The 19950-nt window shown below is 44.4% G+C and overlaps 1 protein-coding gene across 1 annotated transcript; it reads right to left on the bottom strand.

Moving 5' to 3' along the window:
• Positions 1–713: 713 nt before the first annotated feature.
• On the bottom strand, positions 714–18396 carry TUFT1 (tuftelin 1). The gene is made up of 13 exons (XM_073564664.1): positions 18247–18396; positions 17060–17134; positions 16585–16692; positions 14486–14572; positions 13903–13974; positions 13754–13828; positions 13564–13671; positions 13340–13468; positions 12994–13088; positions 12590–12695; positions 12387–12470; positions 1997–2097; positions 714–1872 (listed from the first exon to the last, which is right to left on the bottom strand). The coding sequence occupies exons 1-13, from the start codon at positions 18292–18294 to the stop codon at positions 1806–1808; spliced, it is 1155 nt and encodes a 384-aa protein (XP_073420765.1). The 5' UTR covers positions 18295–18396; the 3' UTR covers positions 714–1805.
• Positions 18397–19950: the final 1554 nt, after the last annotated feature.

The following is a 19950-nucleotide window of genomic DNA, read 5'->3' as shown; positions in this document are numbered from 1 at the left end:
CTGTGTTGATTATGAATGAGAATAAGGTACAACCTTGGATTTCTGGCACATAAAAACGTTTAGTGTAAAAATGTTCTACTGCTTCTGGAAAGATCTGTTGGGCACTTTCTTTTGTGTGATGATATGCCTCAGATGACCAGCTGATGGAGGCAGAAACTCATAAGTCAGACACATAAGCCGTCATCAGCAGCACCCTGCCCAGCTATTTCATGATCCCGCGCCTTGCCCAGAGGGATTTACAGCACTTCTAAACGTTCCGTTCTCAACACTACCCTGAAAAATAAAAACATGCAGCCCCACCTTCAGAGACTGCTGAAATGTTTATAGAATTGCTGAAACAAAAGTTTCCAAACTCCAGGTCTAGCCTAAATTAAGCTGTTCTCGAGACCATATTCACATTCTTTGATGGTTAGCTAACTACAAGTTTTCCCGATGCCCCCAATAATTCTGAGTATAAGGGAGTGTCCTATAATAAAATCTCCTCTGGTATATTACAGTGTGACCCAAATATTCCAAGTCAGGTTTCCATCACAGTCCCTTTCACAGTCATCTGGCTGTGTCCTCAACAACCAAGTTGAGGTTTGCAAAGGAGCATGTGTGGGTGTGTGACTACAATTACACAGGGTGTGTAATGCAGACGAAACTTGGATCAGTCTGGCTTTCCGCCACTCCATCTTGTAAGTACATGTCACCTGCGCAGACAGGAGACTCCATAAGTCTTAAATAACTTAATTTATTCAACATGACACTTATGTATCTACACCTCCAGTATAATACAGCACGTCAGCGCACAGACATAAATACAGGCAAGGAGAACACCCTACACAACCCCCACCATCGATGCTCGACAATAGTACACAGAAGGCTCAGACTCTAGCCCTTAGTGTGTGAATTACAGGTTTGTAAGGCTTTGGAGGTCAATTTTACCTGTCATTACATGACTCAGCACATCGACAGCTGCAGCATGAAGTGACTGTATATTGCTTTGACCACCTCAGAGTTTTTATGATCTTAGCATATCCTATGGACATGGGGTCCACGACTGCATTCCCACCCCAGCCAAGTGTCAGCCTTGCACTGTCAAGTGAAGGAGCTTGTGTAATGTGAAGGCTTCCTGAATCCGCGTCCATCACTGTTTCTTCAATTATACTACATTCATGTCCGTTCTGTGTGGATGCAGATTTGTACCCCAAGACGGTGCAGAAATCCTGAGGATAATATACATTGCTGCTCTCACACAAGCTTTGTTGGGGTATATAACACCCACATGCGACACTTGGCAGAGTGCAAACTCCCTGGGGCTTTTTAGTCTTTTCTGATTCATCCAGGATCGAAGCAGTTAATGTGCGTCTTGCCAGCGGGGATGTCGGTTCCCTAATATTAGCGGGTGGAGTTCTGGGGAAGTCATGTTTGGTAAACAGCAGCTTGGTGCTCCAACATTGGTTCAGGTGACAAGTAAAAGGCACAATCTTGTCGGTGTTGCATAGCTTAGTATCTGACTATATGATGGCCCACACTTTTCTCTTTTGCTGTTGAAATTAAATCTTTGTCTATTTTTCCATTTCAATTGATAGAGGTCATGCTTAGGCTGTTTTATAACATCCATGAGTGTATTAAAGCCCCCCCCACCTTGTCTATCCAGGTTAAGTGTAAGTGGTGTTAATTTCTTATACAAGGATGCACCAGAAGATGGATGGTCTACTGAAGAAGCATAACCAAAAGGCTTCTGGAAAACTGATTTCCACCTTTAGTCGTCTAGGTGTCAACTGGAAGAAGCGGGGTTGGTGCTATCTTAAGATCACATTTCATGTCTCTACCAGCTTGATCAGAGGTAATGGCCTTCCGGAGCCAGCAGGGATGTACACTCGTTTGCTGCAAAGATTAAAAAAAAACAAAAAACCCTCATATTAATGTACAAAAGCATAAAAAAAGTGGACCATCTCAGTCATGGTACAGCTGGTTTATACTAGTACTGGAATCAGCAGCAGGCACCTACACATTCTGGAGGTTGGGTCTGGAGTAACTCCTTGGTAGATAAGATGTGTGTCCTGGTTGAGAGGATAGAAAATGTTCCAGTTTGTCCTGTAGTTCAAGGTTCTGGAATATAAAAAAAAAAAAAAAAAAATTAAATGAAGTCACCTTGGCACTATGAGTAATACAAGTAGGAAGAAAGTTTGACGACAGCACAAAGTCTCCAAAGTAGAGAATAAAAACTAATGTTCTGTGCTATTACCCATTTCAGGTCTTCATTGCGTTGAGTGATAGGAACTGCAGAAACTCCCTACCCCCCTTAAACTTTGCTTTATGTTAAATATCTTCAGTGATAAGCTTCTATATACAAGTGCTTCTCACTAAATTAGAATATTATCAAAAAGTTAATTTCTCCAGTCCCCTTCCACAACAGCAACATCAAAGGTTGTCTCCCCGCCCTAATGGGAGACAGGAAACACAAAAGAGGTTAAATATCCCTCCCTACAACCACCAGTGTTTCCTGTCCCCTATGGGGCATGAAGAGGTCCTAGATGGAGCTACCGTTTCCGGTGATCGGGAGCACCTTAGAAGTTCCTAGCATATGCCGGGCAGCCGAGGTCGGGGGTCTCCTCTCTCCTCTAAGGGCAGCTCTCGTCTCCATGAGTCATGCAACTCGGGACCCCTCTCCTGCGCCTCATCGAGGGGTAAAGCAGGGCGGTGATATGCGGCCGGTGTCCTCCTCTCTCCATGCGGCTGATTCCAAGAGTTTGTGCGCACCGGAAGTGACGTCGACCCAAACTTCCGGTTTGCTTTTTGTGTGTTCCACGCTGGAACGCACGCGCAGCAGGCAGGTGCCGGCCTTCTCCAGGACAGCGGCCACATTTTGGGGAATTCTTTCCGGGATTCCCCCTGTTGTCCTGGGGAGAAGGAGCACAAATCACGCTGGGACCTCGATTTCCTTTAAATCCTGGTTGGAAGAGGCTCCAGGTAAGACTAACTGCCTATGTCCCTCGGTGACAGACTGACCTATAATGTGCGGCGACAAACCATTCCTGCCTCCATCTGCAGAGCCCAGCATTCACCCTACTACTGTAAGTAGTGGTGAAGGTCCCTTAGTATACCTTTTCTCTCTCTTGTTAGGGAGACAAGGTCCCTGCCCCATAAGGTGCCCAGCCGCAAGTGTGGGGTGTGTGCTTCCAGGCTTCCCTCCGTATATAAGAAGCTTTGTCAGCCTTGCACGAATGATGTGTTGCGGATCGAACAGCCCTCTCTCCTGGACAGCATAAGAACCCTCATCAAGCAGGAGGTTCAAACCTCTATGGCTGCCCTTTCCCAGGGCCAAGTACCACAACCCCCCTCCTAATTTGAGGAAGTGGGCACCCATGGATTCTGGCTCAGACTCGGGCAAAATCCGTTCCTCCAGTTTGGAGGATAATTGGAAGAATGAGGGTTCCACTTCCACCCCTAAGTCCAGAAAAAAAAAAATACTACTTCTCTTCCGAAGATATGGAAGAGTTGATTAGTATGGTGAGAAGCACTATGGGGGTTGAGGAAGAGGAAATGAGATACTCTGTACAAGATGAGATGTTTGGGGGGCTGAAACCTAAAGATTGGAAAGGGTTTCCCATACATGAATATATTCAAAACCTTATCCTTCATGAGTGGGGCTCCCCTGAGAAGGAACTTAGTGTCATTTCAGAGTTGAAAAATCGCTACCCATAGACAGGGATTGTTCTCTATAGGAAATCCCCAAGGTGGATGTGCAGGTGTCCAGGGTGGCCAAAAAGACGGCTCTCCTTTTCAAAGATTCATCCCAGCTCAAGGATCCCATGGATCAAAAAAATTGAGAGCTAGCTTTGAAAGTCCTGGGACACCTCCACCAATCTACTCAAAACGAACGTGGCCTCAACGTGCGTCGCCAGATCTCTATTCTGCTGGCTGCATACGTTGGAAGATCACCTTACTCAGGGGACTTCTGGTGAGGAGATACTTGACTCTCTCCCTCTCCTTCAGAAGGCAACGGGGTTCCTTGCTGATGCTTCTGCTGAGTCCGTCCTGGTAGCGGCAAGATCCGCAGTCCTCTCCAGTTCGGCTAGGAAAGCACTATGACTGAAGTCATAGGGGGTGATTTTACCTCCAAAACCAAACTTTGCGCTATCCCGTTTCAGGGACACCGTGTTCGGCCCAGTCCTAGACGAAATCCTAGAGAAAGACACTGATAAAAGGAAATCACTTCCCGAGCAGAAAGGGTCTAGGAAACTTTTTTTTCGTCCCCCCCGTGACCAGTCCTCCAAGAGGGAGTTCAGGGGGAAAGGCAAAACAAGCCGATCGAGTTATCCTAAAGGTGGTAAGGGCAAAAACATCCTTGTCCCCCAGCACCAGCAGGCCCCAAGCAAACAATGACTGCTCTCCGGTCAGGGGTCGACTCTCAGACTTAATCGCTCAGTGGGAATCCATCTCCACAAACCAATGGGTTCTCTTTACCATAAAGGGACGGATTAAGGCTAGAGTTCAAGAGTCCTCCCCCTCAAAGCCTGAGAGTTACCTCGCTGCACTCTCCATAGGTGCAAGAATCCTTGCTGTTAGAGCTACAAGGGTTACTTCAATCAAAGGTGATCTCTCAAGTACCACAACAGGACATAGGCAGGGGCCACTATTCTCGCCTGTTCTTGGTAACAAAACCCTCAGGGAAACACAGGGTTATCATAAATCTGAAACCCCTGAACCAGGTGGTCAAATACAGACGATTCAAAATGGAATCAATCAGATCAGCAATCCCGCTAATTGGACAGAACTGGGTGATGGCTACAGTACATCTGAAGGATGCCTATTATCATGTACCGCTCCATCCGGACCACAGGAAGTTCCTCAGATTTGCAGTTTCCCACGGTCACCGAGTCTGCCATTATCAGTTCAATGTCCTGCCGGCGTTTCATCAGCACCACGGGTGTTTACCAAGATCATGGCGGAGGTGGTAATCTTCATCCAACTCCAGGGAGTATGCATTATCCCATACCAGGATGACTTTCTCATCGTTGCACCATCTGTCCCTCGTCTGAACCTGGATGTGGCGTCCTGAACTCCCTAGGCTGGATCCCGAACTTGGAGAAATCAGACCTTCACCAAGGAAGAAATTCCTGGGAATTCTGTTAGATTCAGAAAAGAGAACCTCCTTACCCAGGGATCGTCATCTCGACCTAGTCCAGTGGACCTCCAGGTTCAGAGATCACCAACCTTAAGGGACTCAATGTCTATTCTTGGATCACTGATGTTGTGCATCCAGGCTGTCTCCTGGGCTCAAGCCCATACGCGAGTCCTGCAGTCTCATGTGCTGCTGTACTTAAGAAGGCATCAAAATACACTGACCAAGAGTTCCCCTTCCCAGTCATGTGAAATCCACTCTTATGGTGGCTAAACTACCGATATCTCCAGCGGTTAGTCAGCTGGGATCAGCGTCCCCTGAAGGTACTCACTTCAGACACCAGTCGGAGAGGCTGGGGTGCTGTGGTGGAGGGATCTTACTTCCAGGGGTCATGGCCTCCAGGCATCAATTCCAGCTCCTAAAAACTGAGGGAACTGAAGGCAGTGGAGGAGGCATTGTAAGCCTCATCAGCCCTCATCCAAGGTCACCACGTGTGGGTTTATTCTGACAACATGACCATAGTGGCCTACCTCTGGGACTAAGGAGGCACGAAATACGCCAGTTTAAAATCAAATTGCTGCAAGGATTTTTTCTGGGCAGAAAAACATTTTTTCTCCATCACAGCAATATATCTAAAGGGGTCGGACAATATCCAGGTGGACTTCATCAGCAGCAAGGACGTCCATCCGGGGGAAAGGTGCCTGGACCAAACTGTCTTTTTGTCGCTGGCATCAAGGTGGGTGCGTCCCGATGTAGACCTGTTTGCCAATGATCAGAACTAGAGTTGAGCGACTTTGATCGGATCGGGTTTCATGAAAGAAAATTTGAGTCGGATGAAACTGGTCTGACTCGGGCAAAAAAAAGTTGGAGTTTCGTCCGAAACCCGACCCCAATGCAAGTCAATGGGGAATAAAAGTCGGCATTGTGTGGATGAATGTCATCCGCTCAATGCCGATTTTAATTCCCCATTGACTTGCATTGGGGTCGGGTTTCAGACGAAACTCCAACTTTTTTTTTCCCTAGTCGGACCAGTTTCATACGAAACAAATTTTCTTTCATGAAACCCGATCCGACCAAAGTCGCTCAACTCTAATCAGAACGCAAAGGTGAGGACGTTCTTTTCTCTCAGTCCTGCGCACTGAGCACAGGGAATAGACGCCTTCTCCCATTCAGGTTCAGCCTGGCAAAAGCCTTCCCACCGATTCCAATGCTAGCAAGGACTCTGCAGAAGATTCAGCTAGATCGAGTTACCACGATCCTGATTGCTCCCATGTGGCCAGGAAGAAGCTTTGATTGACATGGCTCAGGAAGGTCCTTTGCTTCTGCCCCAGAAGGTCGACATCCTTCAACACGGTCCCCTGCTATACCCAGACCTGAGCAGACAACCTTTGTGCCTGACTACTGAAGCCAAAATCTTAAACGCTAAAGGGCTCTCGGATGGAGTTATACGAACCCTCCAGAAGAGTAGAAAGCCTGTGCCTAACGCCATCTATGGCAAAGTTTGGAAGAAATTTTCATCCTGGTGTTTCCCGGATACTCCTGATCCCTTCCATCCCAACATCGCGCAGATTTTAGACTTCCTTCAAAAGGATTTGGATATAGGGCTTTCACCTAGTACACTGAAAGTGCAGGTGTCAGCTCTCGGTTCCTTTTTTGATCAGGACCTAGCTGAACACTGCTGGGTTAAACGCTTTATGACCTCTGCAGCTGGGATTCGTCCTAGGCTTCGTAGTCAGGTTCCCCCCTGGGATTTGAATATAATCCTTAATAGTCTAACCCAAGATCCATTTGAACCCCTATCCATTGGTTTAAAGAACCTGACCCTCAAAACAATTTTTTTAGTAGCAATTACTACCGCAAGAGGCGTAGGAGAGTTACAGGCCCTATCAGTACAGGAAATCTACTTGACTATCACTACAGATAGCATTATCCTTCGGTTAGATCCCGCCTTTATGCCTTAAGGGCCCCGTCACACATAGCGACTCACCAGCGATCCCGACAAGGATATGAACTTGTCAGGATCGCTGGAGTGCCGCTACATGATCACTGGTGAGCTGCCAAACAGGCAGCTTCACCAGCGATCAGCACCAGCGACGACGAGCGGGCGCGTCGCTGTGTACCTTAGTTACCAGCGCGCTGATGCAGGGAGCTGGTAACCAAGGTAAACAGCGGGTTTTTTAATTGCCGCGTGGCACTTAGAAACCCGCTGTTTACCTTGGTTACCAGCTCCCTGCACCAGCGCGCTGGTAACTAAGGTATGTAGAGGGTTTCTAAGCGCCGCGCGGCGCTTAGAAACCCACTGTTTACAAGCTCCTGCTCGTTGCTCTCCCGCCTGCCACACGCAGCGATGCGTGCTGGCCAGCGGCAGACCAATGACCCAAAAAAAGTCCAGAGCTTTCAAGAACGATCAGCGATACCCGGCAGGGGGGCCGGTCGCTGATACCTGTCACACACAGCGATCTCGCTGGTGAGATCGCTGTTGCGTCACAAAACTTGTGACTCAGCAGCGATCTCGCTAGCGAGATCGCTGTGTGTGACTGGGGCTTAAGTAGTCCCGGACTTCCATAGAGGGCAGGATATTGTGTTAACCTCATTGTCACCAAATCCTTCCAATGCGAAGGAAGAGACCTTCCACACCCTCTATGTCCGCAGGGTGGTTCTCTGTTACCTCCAGCAAACTGAAAGATAGAGGATTGACCAAAACCTACTTATTCAGTTCTCAGGACGAAATAAAGGCAAGAAGGCGGCGAAAAATACGATGCTAATTGGATCAAGCAAGCTATCTGTCTGGCATATTCATTGCAGAATCTTCCTCCTCCAGCATCACTGAAAGCTCATTCCACTTGTGCAGTGTCAACATCGTGGGCAGTGAGAGGGAACGCATTTTCCGAGCAGATATGCAGAGCCGCCACCTGGTCGTCCGTCCATACGTTCACCAGGCACTATAGACTAAATTTCAATATTCCTCATAGGACATGGTTTGTAGACCGGTCACCATTCTGGTGGCTCTTCTCTGAACTTGCTCCAGTTTGTTGATGTCTTTTTTTAAGATGCAGTGCCCAAAACTGGACACAGTATTCCAGATGAGGTCTGACCAAAGAGGAGTAAAGGGGGATAATGACTTCACATGATCTAGACTGTATGCTTCTGTTAATACATCCCAGAATTGTATTTGCCTTTTTTGCTGCTGCATCACACTGTTGACTCATGTTTAGTTTATGATCTATGAGTATACCCAAGTCTTTTTCACATGCACTGTTGCTTATTCTTATTCCTTCCATTCTGTATATGCTTTTCATTTTTACTGCCCAGATGTAGTATTTTGCATTTTTCCCTGTTAAAAACCATTCTGTTAAATTGGAGCAGTGGGCAGCAACTATTTCTTTTTGAATCCTCTCTCTTCTCTAGTATTAGCTATCCCTCCTAACTTTGTGTCATCAGCAAATTTAATCAGTGCACCCTCAATTCCTTCATCTAAATCATTGATAAAGATGTTGAACAATACAGGGCCCAGAGCAGAGCCCTGTGGTACCCCACTTGAGACATTCTTCCAACTAGATGTGCAGCCATTTACGACCACTCTTTGGGTCCGATCACTAAGCCAGTTATGAATCCACCTAACAGTTGCCTTGTCCATTCCATACTTAGTCATTTTTTTCAATAAGGATGGTGTGAGATATTTTGTCAAATGCTTTGCTGAAGTCAAGATATACTATATCTACAGCATTTTGCTGAGCCACCCAGTCAGTGATTCTGTCATAGAAGGAAATTAAGTTAGTCTGACATGACTTATTAGTTACAAACACATGATGACTCTGGTTAATTAGTTCACTCTTGGCAGTACATACATGTTGTTAAATAATTTGTTCTAAAATCTTTCCTGGTATAGAAGTCAGTCTCACCGGCCTATACAGTAGTTCCCTAGGTCCACCTTCTTCCTCTTTTTTTGAAGATAGGAACATTTGCACTTCTCCAGTCCTTTGGGACTTCTCCTGCTCTCCAAGAATTTTCAAAGATTATGGAGAGTGATTCAAAAATTTCTTCCACTATCTCCTACTGTGGGGTGTAATTCATCTGGACATGGAGACTTGAATTCATTTATGTTGGCTAAGTTTTCCCTCACTATCTTTCTGTTTATAGATATCCTGGATTCTTCTATTCCCTTAATAGGACAGTGAAGATCAGTTGATGTTACATTTCCTTTCTGAGAGAAAACAGATGCAAAATAGGAATTGAAAAGTTCGGCCTTCTAAATATCCTTTATTACCATTTCATCATTTTCATCTTTAAAAATCCTATAGCATCTTTGACTTTTCTTTTACTTTTGACATATCCCCCAAAAACTTTTTATTGCTTTTGACGTCTCTTGCAAGCCTTAATTCATTGTCAGCTTTAGATAATCTGATGCGTCCCCGGCAGGTTCTGCATCAACATTATATTTTTCTTTAGATATGCCTCCCTCTTTCCATTTGATAAACATTTTTCATCATTTTTAGCACGTGTTTAAGTTTTGTGTTCATATATCCTGATTTGATTAAATGCTTCCTATGCTTCCCTCTTCGGAATTGTTAATGATTGTGCTTTGAGAATCTAATTTTTCACAATTTCCCATCCTTCCTGGACATTTTTGTCCTTAAGGATATCCAGTCATTGGATCCCTCCGATTATCTTTGAGTCCCTTAAAATCTGCCTTTCTGAAATGTAATCTTGAAGTTTGAGTCTTCACAGGTCTTCCTCCTCTAGTTATCCAAAATTCTAAAATAGCATGGTTGCTATCTCCTAGGATCCCAGCCACTCTTACCTCCTCAACCATTTCCTCCCTGTTTATAAGGTTTAGATCCAAGGTAGCAGATCCCCTTGTTTTCTCCCATAGCTTTTGGAAGATAAAGTTGTCAGCAAGAGAGGATAAGAATTTGTTTGACCTGATAGTTTTGCCTGAGAGAGAATCCCAAGAAATGTCTGGATAGTTGAAATCTCCCATGACCACTATATCATATTTTTTTTGGAGAACTTGGCTATTTGATGCATAAAGAGTTCATCCATATCTTCAGCTTGCACAGGTGGCCTGTAGTAAATGCCTACAATGGTGTCCTTTCCGTTCTCTCCTTGTATTCTTACCCAAACGGTTTCCACAGAACTCTCAGTCTGTGAAGCTTGGATCTCTGTAGATATATGCTTTTCTAACATACAATGCGACACCTCCTCCTTGTTTATCAAGTTTGTTTCTCGCAAATAAGTTGTATCATTCTCGCCTTGTATTCCAATCATGTGTATCGTCCCACCAAGTTTCAGTCATTCCAATGACATCATATTTCTTTTCCTGCGTTAGTAGTTCCAGTTCTCCTTGTTTGTTGCCCATGCTTTGCGCATTTGTATAGAAACATTTTAGTTTGTGATTGTTTTCTCTTTCTCCAATATTTTTATTATTTAGATTTTTTTTGTCTTTGTTCTTCCTTTCCACTTCTAATAGCAGATCTCTCAATAGTATTTGCAGGTGTATGGTTTTCAAATTCATGAGTGGCTTGACACAAGGAATGCGACACTTGTAGCCCATGTCCTGGATACGTCTGTGTGTGGTGGCTCTTGAAGAAATGACTCCAGCACAGTCCACTCCTTGTGAATCTCCCCCAAATGTTTGATTGGCCTTTTCTTAACAATCCTTTCAAGGCAGTGGTTATCCCGGTTGCTTTTGCATCTTTTTCTACCACACGTTTTCCCTCCACTAAACTTTTCATTAATATGCTTGGATACAGCCAGCTTCTTTAGCAATTACCTTTTGTGGCTTACCCTCCTTGTGGAGTGTGTCAATGACTGCCTTCTGGACATCTGTCAAGTCAGCAATCTTCCCCAGGATCATTGAGCCTACTGAAACAGACTAAGGGACCTTTTCAAACGCTTAGGAGACCTTAGCAGGTGTTTATTAGACTTTTGTGTTTTCATTGGCTGTAAGCCATAATCGTCAACATTAACAAAAATAAACACTTGAAATAGATCATTGTGTTTGTAATGACTCTATAAAATGAGTTTCACTTTTAGTATTGGAGAACTGAAATAAAGTAACTTTTTGATGATACCCTAAGGCCTGTTTCACACTTCCGTTTGTGACCAGTAGTCAAGATCCGCCGATTTTGAAAAAAAACGGATCCGCCATTTTTCTTGGCGAATCCGCTTTTTTCCTCGTAGACGTGCATTATCGGCGGATCTTGACGGATGGTCGTCCGTTTGATCCGTTTTTGTACGGATCCGCCAAGATTTTGGCGTCCGCTCAGCGGGCCGGACAGAGCATATAACGGTCTCTCTCCTTTTCCCCAGGCGCGGTTCCTTTAAATTTTTACCTTCGGCGGATCCGTACATCCGCCGATCCCCGTTTCTGTCAGTCCGCCTGCGGATCAGTTTTCCGCTATTTTGGCGGATTTTAACTGACAGAAAAAACTGAAGTGTGAAACAGGCCTAATTTAGTGAGAAGCACTTGTACGTGACTAATTCAGTTTCTTCTCTGATAACACTCCAGTACTGCTATAAGCTCTCTAATGTACAGATGGCTTCAGACAAAGGTTATTTTGGCCAGAAGTTCTCTTTCCCGATCTGTCCATACATGTGCGTGCTCAGTAAGGTACAATAAGAGTTCTTACTAGTGAATGCTTAAGGCATTGTCCTATTTTTCATGTGGTGTAAATGTACAGTATTGAGTGTTGAACTTTTCAGCATGTCCTAACCTTTTCTCCTCCGACAACATGTCGAGGCAAACGCATTAGACCTGGTCCCTCTCAGATTAGAGGCTATTGTTGATTAATGTAAAAGCTAGACCAAAAAGGTATTGATGCACTGCATTGTAAAATTACACAAATGGGATCATGATGAGACACAAGGAAAAAAAGAGAGGATGACTAGCTCCAAGTTGGATACAGTAAAAGATTATGAACCTAAGACCCTGGACATTTGAGAGAATCACTGGTCACATGGCTGCCAGGGTTGGAGAAAATAATTAGTGGCTGCAGAGCAAACAAGACAAATCAAGGGTTTCTGCACATGTGAAAATACATTTATAATAATGATGATGAAGATAATGTAATTTACATTGCTGTTCAGATCATTCCTCTTATCTGGTTACGACACGGGCTTCCACAAGGGTTTAACTCCAACAATCATGAGATTCATTCAATGAGGCGCACATTCTCACGACTTGTGCAGTCACTTAATGATTGAGTACGTGATATTAGGCCGCTGTAAAAGCTTCATAACTAAATGTGTGTATCACACACTCGGGTCTCACCTCTGCCTGCAGCCATGACACTTTCTCCCGCAGTTCTTGAATCAGTGAGTCTTTTTCTTGTGTGGCTGTCCTGGAATTCTGGAGCTGAAGATATAAAATATCACAAGGAGATGAAATTCTCTGGCCACAGTGTGAAATATGTAGAAGCTGTCTGACTTTATCATCTCCTCACATGAAACCATCCCAGAATCCTCTGCAATTACCTGCTCAATCATCTGGCGCACTTTACGCTGTTGGCTTTTTAGCATGTCATTGAGGTGATGAATTTTCTCTTTCAGAGTAGACACAGTCTTCTCCAGTTCTTGACATCTAGAAGACAACAAAGAAAGATCAGTAAAGTCAACACCATGGGGTGTTGTCCAGTGCTGACTGTACAATAGAGGGAGTTCATGGACAGCTATGGGGACCTATAAGAAGAGCTCTAAGGGTAAGAGCAGCCATAACTTCTTTCCCACTCTGAAAATGGATATGGGAAGAGGGCTAGAACCGCCAAAGCATGGTGTTATATAAGCTATGTGGGGATTCATGAATTAGTTATAAGATCTCTGTTGTTTGCATGGCACAGCCATTAAGAGACCAGTACACCCCTTCACAGGCCTCCTTTCACCTCTCCTGCAAGGGTCCCTCCTGCTGATTCTGTTCTCTCATTTTATCCAACTCTTTCTCATTATGTTTTACTGTCTGAAGCAGTTGCTTGTGTTCCTGTAAGTGAAAAAAAAAAAAAAAAAAAATCAAACATGAAACTGGTTTTCCTGAGACGGTGCACATTACTTTAGGATCATGTGAACTACATGTTTATGGGATATAAATGCTTTATGAGCTTTACTGACAACTGTGGCAATGTTATCCTGAGAATTGGGGGCAGGGGAGTGTCCAGATCATACAAACCCACCACCACTTGTCTCTCAAAAATAAGGCAAGAAATAAAGTGCAATTTAGTTAACAGCTGTTACCTTCTCCATGTTGGACATCAGCCTCTTCAGCTCATCTACCTCTTTCTGCCGCCTAGCAGCTACTCCCTGCGCCTCTACACGTGCTTGCTGGCTCTGCTCAGCCTCCTGTTGCCATTGTGATAGTTTTTCCTAAAAATCCAAATGAAAAGAAAAACGTTGCCTACATTTTTAAAAAGTTTCTTTTAGACAATATAGCATTGTACTAGACACACCCCAAATCTGACCTCATACATCTTGCGGTCTGCTTGGTGCCGTCTCTCCGTTTCCTGAAGTCTGGCATATAACCTCTGTGCCGTCTCCCTCATGTTCTTGCCATTATCCAGTGGAAATTCCTAAAGTTACAAAATACAAATAATGAATTAAGACAAAGATGGAAAAGTTGCTCATTGGGGCATTACGGGCTTCTCTGCTCACCTCTTCATGTGTCTCTGTCTGCGACCACAGTGTATTGCCGAGTCTATCACCATTCTGCCTTCCCACCAGATCACCCTACACAGCAAGAAAAGTCATAAGAACTCTGTCCAAATGTTCTGCAGTGTGTCCTTTGAAAATCTAGAGTTTACCTTATCTGACTGGAGATCCTCATGCTTGGAGGCATCAAGGTCTTTTCTTAGAAGAGTTAAGGAAGTGCGAGCCTAGAGGAGAAGACATTACTCTATGATCAGGCTTTGTGTGAAGAATATCCCAACCATCACTGCTGAACTCACAACAAACCATTCTCTGTAACTTAACCCAACAAGCTTCTTGAAAGTGTTAAAATCCAGGAACCAGATTCACATTGTATGCTATGCTACAGATTAATAATTCATGGCTTGTAATACCATTACAGCAGAGCAAGCAGGAAGAAGAGTGTTCAAGCATAGAACAGGAGCAGAGGTCCAAGATTAACCCTGAAAGCCATGGGGTCATTATTGCAGGATTATACACTTTATTGTGGGTATGCACAGCAATGCCTTCCACCCATGGATGAGGGTATGATATGCAGCCTTTTTCAGCTCCCTAGTATGGTGTGCAGAAAACCTGACAACCAAGGAGTAAGCAAACATACTGCTAAATACCTTAAGTTTGTAAACTATGGTGGCATCAAAATCAATAATCCTTTCTAGGGCCTTGTTAGTGAGGATGTCTAATTATTTCCCTGCTCACCTCCTGGATCTGCCGCACCTCGTTCCTTAGCTGGCTGACGTTCCACTCATGGTTCTTCTTGTTCTCCGCTTTGGCTTTGAGATATACCTGAAGAGGAGGACAGCAGAGCTATAATGTGTATGAACTATCTGCCAGGGGTCAGTCTATACTGATTACTGAGGGCTGACGCACACAGATGACTAACCACTGTGAAGATATCTGTACTAGGATCGCTTTAATTTCTGCCATGAATAGAGCATGGTTTGACAGACAATAATATGGTTGCTTTCCATTACTGTTCTTCTTTCTTCCCCAGTATGAGCAGTTGTAACTATTGATATGCACAGTGGGTATTGAAAGTATTCAGACCTCTTTAAATTTTTCACTCTGTTTCATTGCAGCCATTTGGTAAATTCAATAAAGTTTTTTTTTCCCTCATTAATGTACGCTCTGCACCCCATCTTGACTGAAAAAAACAGAAATGTAGAAATGTTTGCAAATTAAAAGAGAAAAACTGAAATATCACATGGTCATATGTATTCAGACCCTTTGCTCAGACACTCATATTTAAGTCACATGCTGTCCATTTCCTTGTGATCCTTGAGATGGCTCTACTCCTTCATTGGAGTCCAGCTGTATTTAATTAAACTGATAGGACTTGTGGCAAGGCACAGAGCTGTCCAAGGTTACAAAATAATTTCTGCTGTACTCAAGGTTCCTAAGAGCACAGTGGCCTCCATAATCTTTAAATGGAAGAAGTTTGGCCATCCAGCCAGACCGAGCAATCGTGGGAGAAGAGCCTTGGTGAGAGCGGTAAAGAAGAACCCCAAGATCACTGTAGCTAAGCTCCATAGATGCAGTAGGGAGATGGGAGAAAAGTTACACAAAGTCATCTATCACTGCAGCCCTCCACCAGTCGGGCCTTTATGGCAGAGAGGCCCGATGGAAGTCTCTCCTCAGTGCCAGACATATGAAAGCCCGCATAGAGTTTGCTAAAAACCACATGAAGGACTTGCAGACTATGAGAAATAAGATTTTCTGGTCTGATGAGATGAAGATAGAACTTTTTAGTGATAATTCTAAGCGTTATGTGTGGACAAAACCAGGCACTGCTCATCACCTGCCCAATACAATCCCAACAGTGAAACATGGTGGTGGCAGCATCATGCAGGGACAGGATGTCTGGCTGCAACTGAAGGAAACATGAATGCTGCCAAGTACAGAGATATCCTGGATGAAAACCTCTTCTCGACCTCAGACTTGGCCGAAAGTTCACCTTCCAACAAGACAATGACCCTAAGCACACAGCTAAAATGGTAAAGGAGTGGTTTCAGAACAACTCTGTGACCATTCTTGACTGGCCCAGCCAGAGCCCTGACCTAAACCCAATTTGGAGAGACCTGAACATAGCTGTCCACCAACGTTCACCATCCAACCTGATGGAACTGGAGAAGATCTGCAAGGAAGAATGGCAGAGGATCCCCAAATCCACGTGTGAAAAACTTGTTTCATCGTTCCCAAGGAGACTCATGGCTGTACTAGCTCAAAATGGTGCTTCTACTCAATACTGAGCAAAGGGTCTGAATACTTATAAACATGTGATATTTCAGTTTTCCTTTTTTAATCAATTTGCAAAAATTTCTACATTTCTGTTTTTTTTGCCAGTCAAGATGGGGAGAGGTTACATTAACGAGAAAAAAAATGAACTTTTTTGAATTTACCAAATGGCTACAATGAAACAAAGAGTGAACAATTTAAAGGGGTCTGAATACTTTCCAAACCCACTGTGAATGGAAGTCAGAGGAGAAACACTTAATACCACTGCAAACAACCTTTATGTGTGTACAGGACACACCTATGCCTCAATTATACTCCGTGCCGAGCTCCACCACAGTAACAAAGGGAGAGGACATACTGTATGTCTGCATGATATTCTATCTGTGGGATCAATGCCGCTTATAATTATCTTCTACTCCATTCATCGCATAAGTAGTCAGTAATCTTCATCCATATAGATCACATTCCTCAGTGACATAAGTGGCCTCCACCTCTCGGTACATTCCCTGGAGCTGACACATTGGGAGGAAATAGCCAAACCTTCTAAATGGGAAGTCTAGTACCTTAATAATCTCTTCATCTCCATCTTTGGATTTGATCAGTTCTGAATTGAGGGGTCGGGATCCTTGTCGGGGGTGTGAGGAGATGAGGGCAAAGGCACGTCCCACTGGCTGAGGACAACAAGGAAAGATTAGTGACAGCTGTTTACACCAAAGGGGGTCAGTAATGATCCATGTCTTTGATATTGGGGTAACTTTTACTTCCTTTCTGATGAATGTGTGAGGATAACATGTCATCACGAGGAATTTACATCATAACATCAGCAGAAAATGACAACAATCTAGGCAGGCTAAAAAAGTAGGAGACAGCCACCGTGAGTGGCCGTCATTATAGTTCCTGTAAGGTTCTACAGATCTGCCTAGCTGTACAGTGATATCTGCTAGCAAAGTTTTTGGGGAACAGATCACAATATGGTATTGGCAGGAGGAGTGAAAAGGGGTCTTGTAGTCCCTGGCTCTTTAGCCTTCATGTGCTCACCTTCACTTTGGTGGAGTCTGTCCTGTCAGGAGACTTGTCGTCACGTAGGGTCAGACGCAGAGTTTTTACACTGTCCTAGGAGTAAAAGACAGTGATGGTTCACCACAGTCACTTACGTGAGTGGATTTACAGGCGCTGGCTGCACATTCACACAGTGACCCAACTCATAACGCCCTTTACTGAGCGACTCCACATCCCTTTCCCAGTGAGCTCATAGTTTAATAGGCGAGCTGCCAGTAGTGATCATCCATGAGGCACACAGTGACCTTTGGTAGTTGGAGAATGACTGTGTGTAATTTACATTGAACTCATACTGTTAGGTAAGGTGGATGTGGCCCTGTAATCTGACTAAGGTGAGTGGTCAGCAACTAGGACTAAAAATCTTCGACTCAAAATGTTTATGCCTATCCTCTGTGGTAGCCTCCTCACTGTCCTATGCTCATTGCAGCTGATTAATCATTTAGGACTGCATTGTGCAAGAGAACAGAACTCCAGCTATCAGAGCAGGCAGTGCAGGAGTTATTTTCCCTACAGAAAAGCAGACATTCCTGAGGCTGATGTCTGGGCAGGTACATAGACTGTGAGCGCAGAGGCCCCACATCACCACAAAGTGCTCATCCCCCATGACCCGAAGCAAATAACATCTGTACAGCCATACATTTCAGAACAGTGTCTCCCCCCTAAATCCTGTGGAAGGGCTCATTCACACATGTATATTAAAATACGCCCGTACTGTATGGATGCTTTGCTTTTTTTACCATTTGTCCTTGTGTTGTATTTGTCCCACTTTTTTGCCTAAAAGCATTCAATGTTACTTTCCTGTTTGAACATTGCGGAAATATGCACAATGAAATATGGAACTATGAAATTCAATGCAATTGACTTTTGTGGGGGCGACAAGCAATACCATATGGATCCATTACCACATGCCGTGGATTGAAAAATGACATATGCTTAAATAAAAATGGTAATATTAGAAAATCATTGGCAAAGTTTTATCAAATGACTAAAACTATATGAAGCGGCAAAATACAAGTGTGAATGAGCCCTAACATTACCTCCCAGAGTAACACAGCCATACAATGTAACAACTCCCACAATCATGACATAAGTATACAGAAAGAGAACATAGAGACTATCCCCTCAACATAGCTGCAACCATCACACACACTGACAGGGTGACTGACCGGCTCCGACTCAGGCTGGATCTGCTGCAGGGTGCACAGGCCATTCATGGTTGCTCTCAGCTCACATAGCACAGAACTGATCTCATCTGGGGGAGGACATGGCACAGTACAAGAGAGGCTGCTGACATCACTGGGAGCATGCTGGATGATTGGCCCCAGGACCAGAAGGTGGAGTCATTCCTGAAAGCTCTCAGGAAGCAATGCACAATACTCAGAATTGAGAGTCCTCAGTTGGTTGATACCTTTCAATGGCTAACTGAAAAGATGGTAACACATTGCAAGCTTTCCAGACTACTCAGGTCTCTTCATCAGGAGGCAATGCAGCCATTGCCAGGATGACTCCAGAGCATGGCACAGGACCCCAGGGACAGAATTATACCAGGAACCCTCCACAGTGGAGAAAGCTACCAGCCAGGAGGCTGCAGCTAGAGGGAGATTACCATCTGGGACTGCACCACCAACTCAAACCATAAGGGTTATTTTATCTGTGCTGTCGCCCCCATTGAGCATAACGTTGGAGTGACACTAGCATATAAAAAGTTGGTCCGATGTTGATCCAGAACAGTAGGATGACCATCTTGAGCTGACAATGCAGGTTTCTCACCTAGCATCCCTGTGACGTACGCATGCAATGCATTTTTACCATCAGCTTTTAGGTACTGTGATTCTAATAAAGCGCTCTTATAGACAGACATAGCTAGAATAAGGCTACGTGCTACTTTTCCCTCGCACCCAGTGACCTGCAATCTAATTCTTGCACACAATTGTAGCATGCTGCAACTTTTTCCTCAGTCTGAGCCGAGCTGAGACAATACTTGCAGATGAGCACTGACTTCATTTTCTAATATTGGTCAGAGTACAATGCAATGTTTTCTCGCATTGCAATCATCCGATTTATGTCGTCAGTACACCAACATAGCAATGTTTTAGTGTTTTCTTTTGTGGATGAAAGGTTTACCTGGTGTACAGGTGGTAGAGAAAGATAATAATGCAGTATAACACAGGGCACCGTATTCACTGCTCCATGACGGGTGATGTCACATTGTTTATGCTGTATACAGGATACACTGGTATGAAGCAACTGAGAGCCAGGTGTTACATGGAGGCGGTAGGAAGCAGCCTCATGACGCCCTCATCCAACCACACAGGACAAATTGCCCTAATAAGGATTCTGACCAGTGATAGGGACACTGCTACCCACAGGTAACACACCGCCCCTGCAGCAAAAAGAGAAACACAGCACCACGTCAACTAATATCCGGTCCTGTATACTGGGGGGAATTCTCAGGATCTGTATTCTCCTGTATGTATACACTGCACACTACCACTCCTCCTGTATATACACACTGCACAGTGCCACTCCTCCTGTCCTGTATATATACACTGCACAGTACCACTCCTCTAGTATATATACACTGCACAGTACCACTCCTCCTGTACTGTATACATATACTGTACAGTACCACTTCTCCTGTCCTGTATATATATATATATATATATATACTGCACAGTACCACTCCTGTACTGTATACATATACTGCACAGTACCACTTCTCCTGTCCGGTGTACATACACTGCACAGTACCACTCCTCCTGTCCTGTATATATACACTGCACAGTACTACTTCTGTCCTGCATATATACACTACACAGTACCACTTCTCCTGTCCTGTATATATACACTGCACAGTACCACTCCTCCTG

The sequence above is a fragment of the Dendrobates tinctorius genome, unplaced genomic scaffold (assembly GCF_039654945.1).
Source record: "Dendrobates tinctorius isolate UK_male_01 unplaced genomic scaffold, ASM3965494v1 ptg000468l, whole genome shotgun sequence".
NCBI lineage: Eukaryota > Metazoa > Chordata > Amphibia > Anura > Dendrobatidae > Dendrobates > Dendrobates tinctorius.
The sequence above is the reverse complement of the archived record's forward strand: the minus strand, read 5'-3'. Positions and strand labels throughout refer to the sequence as shown.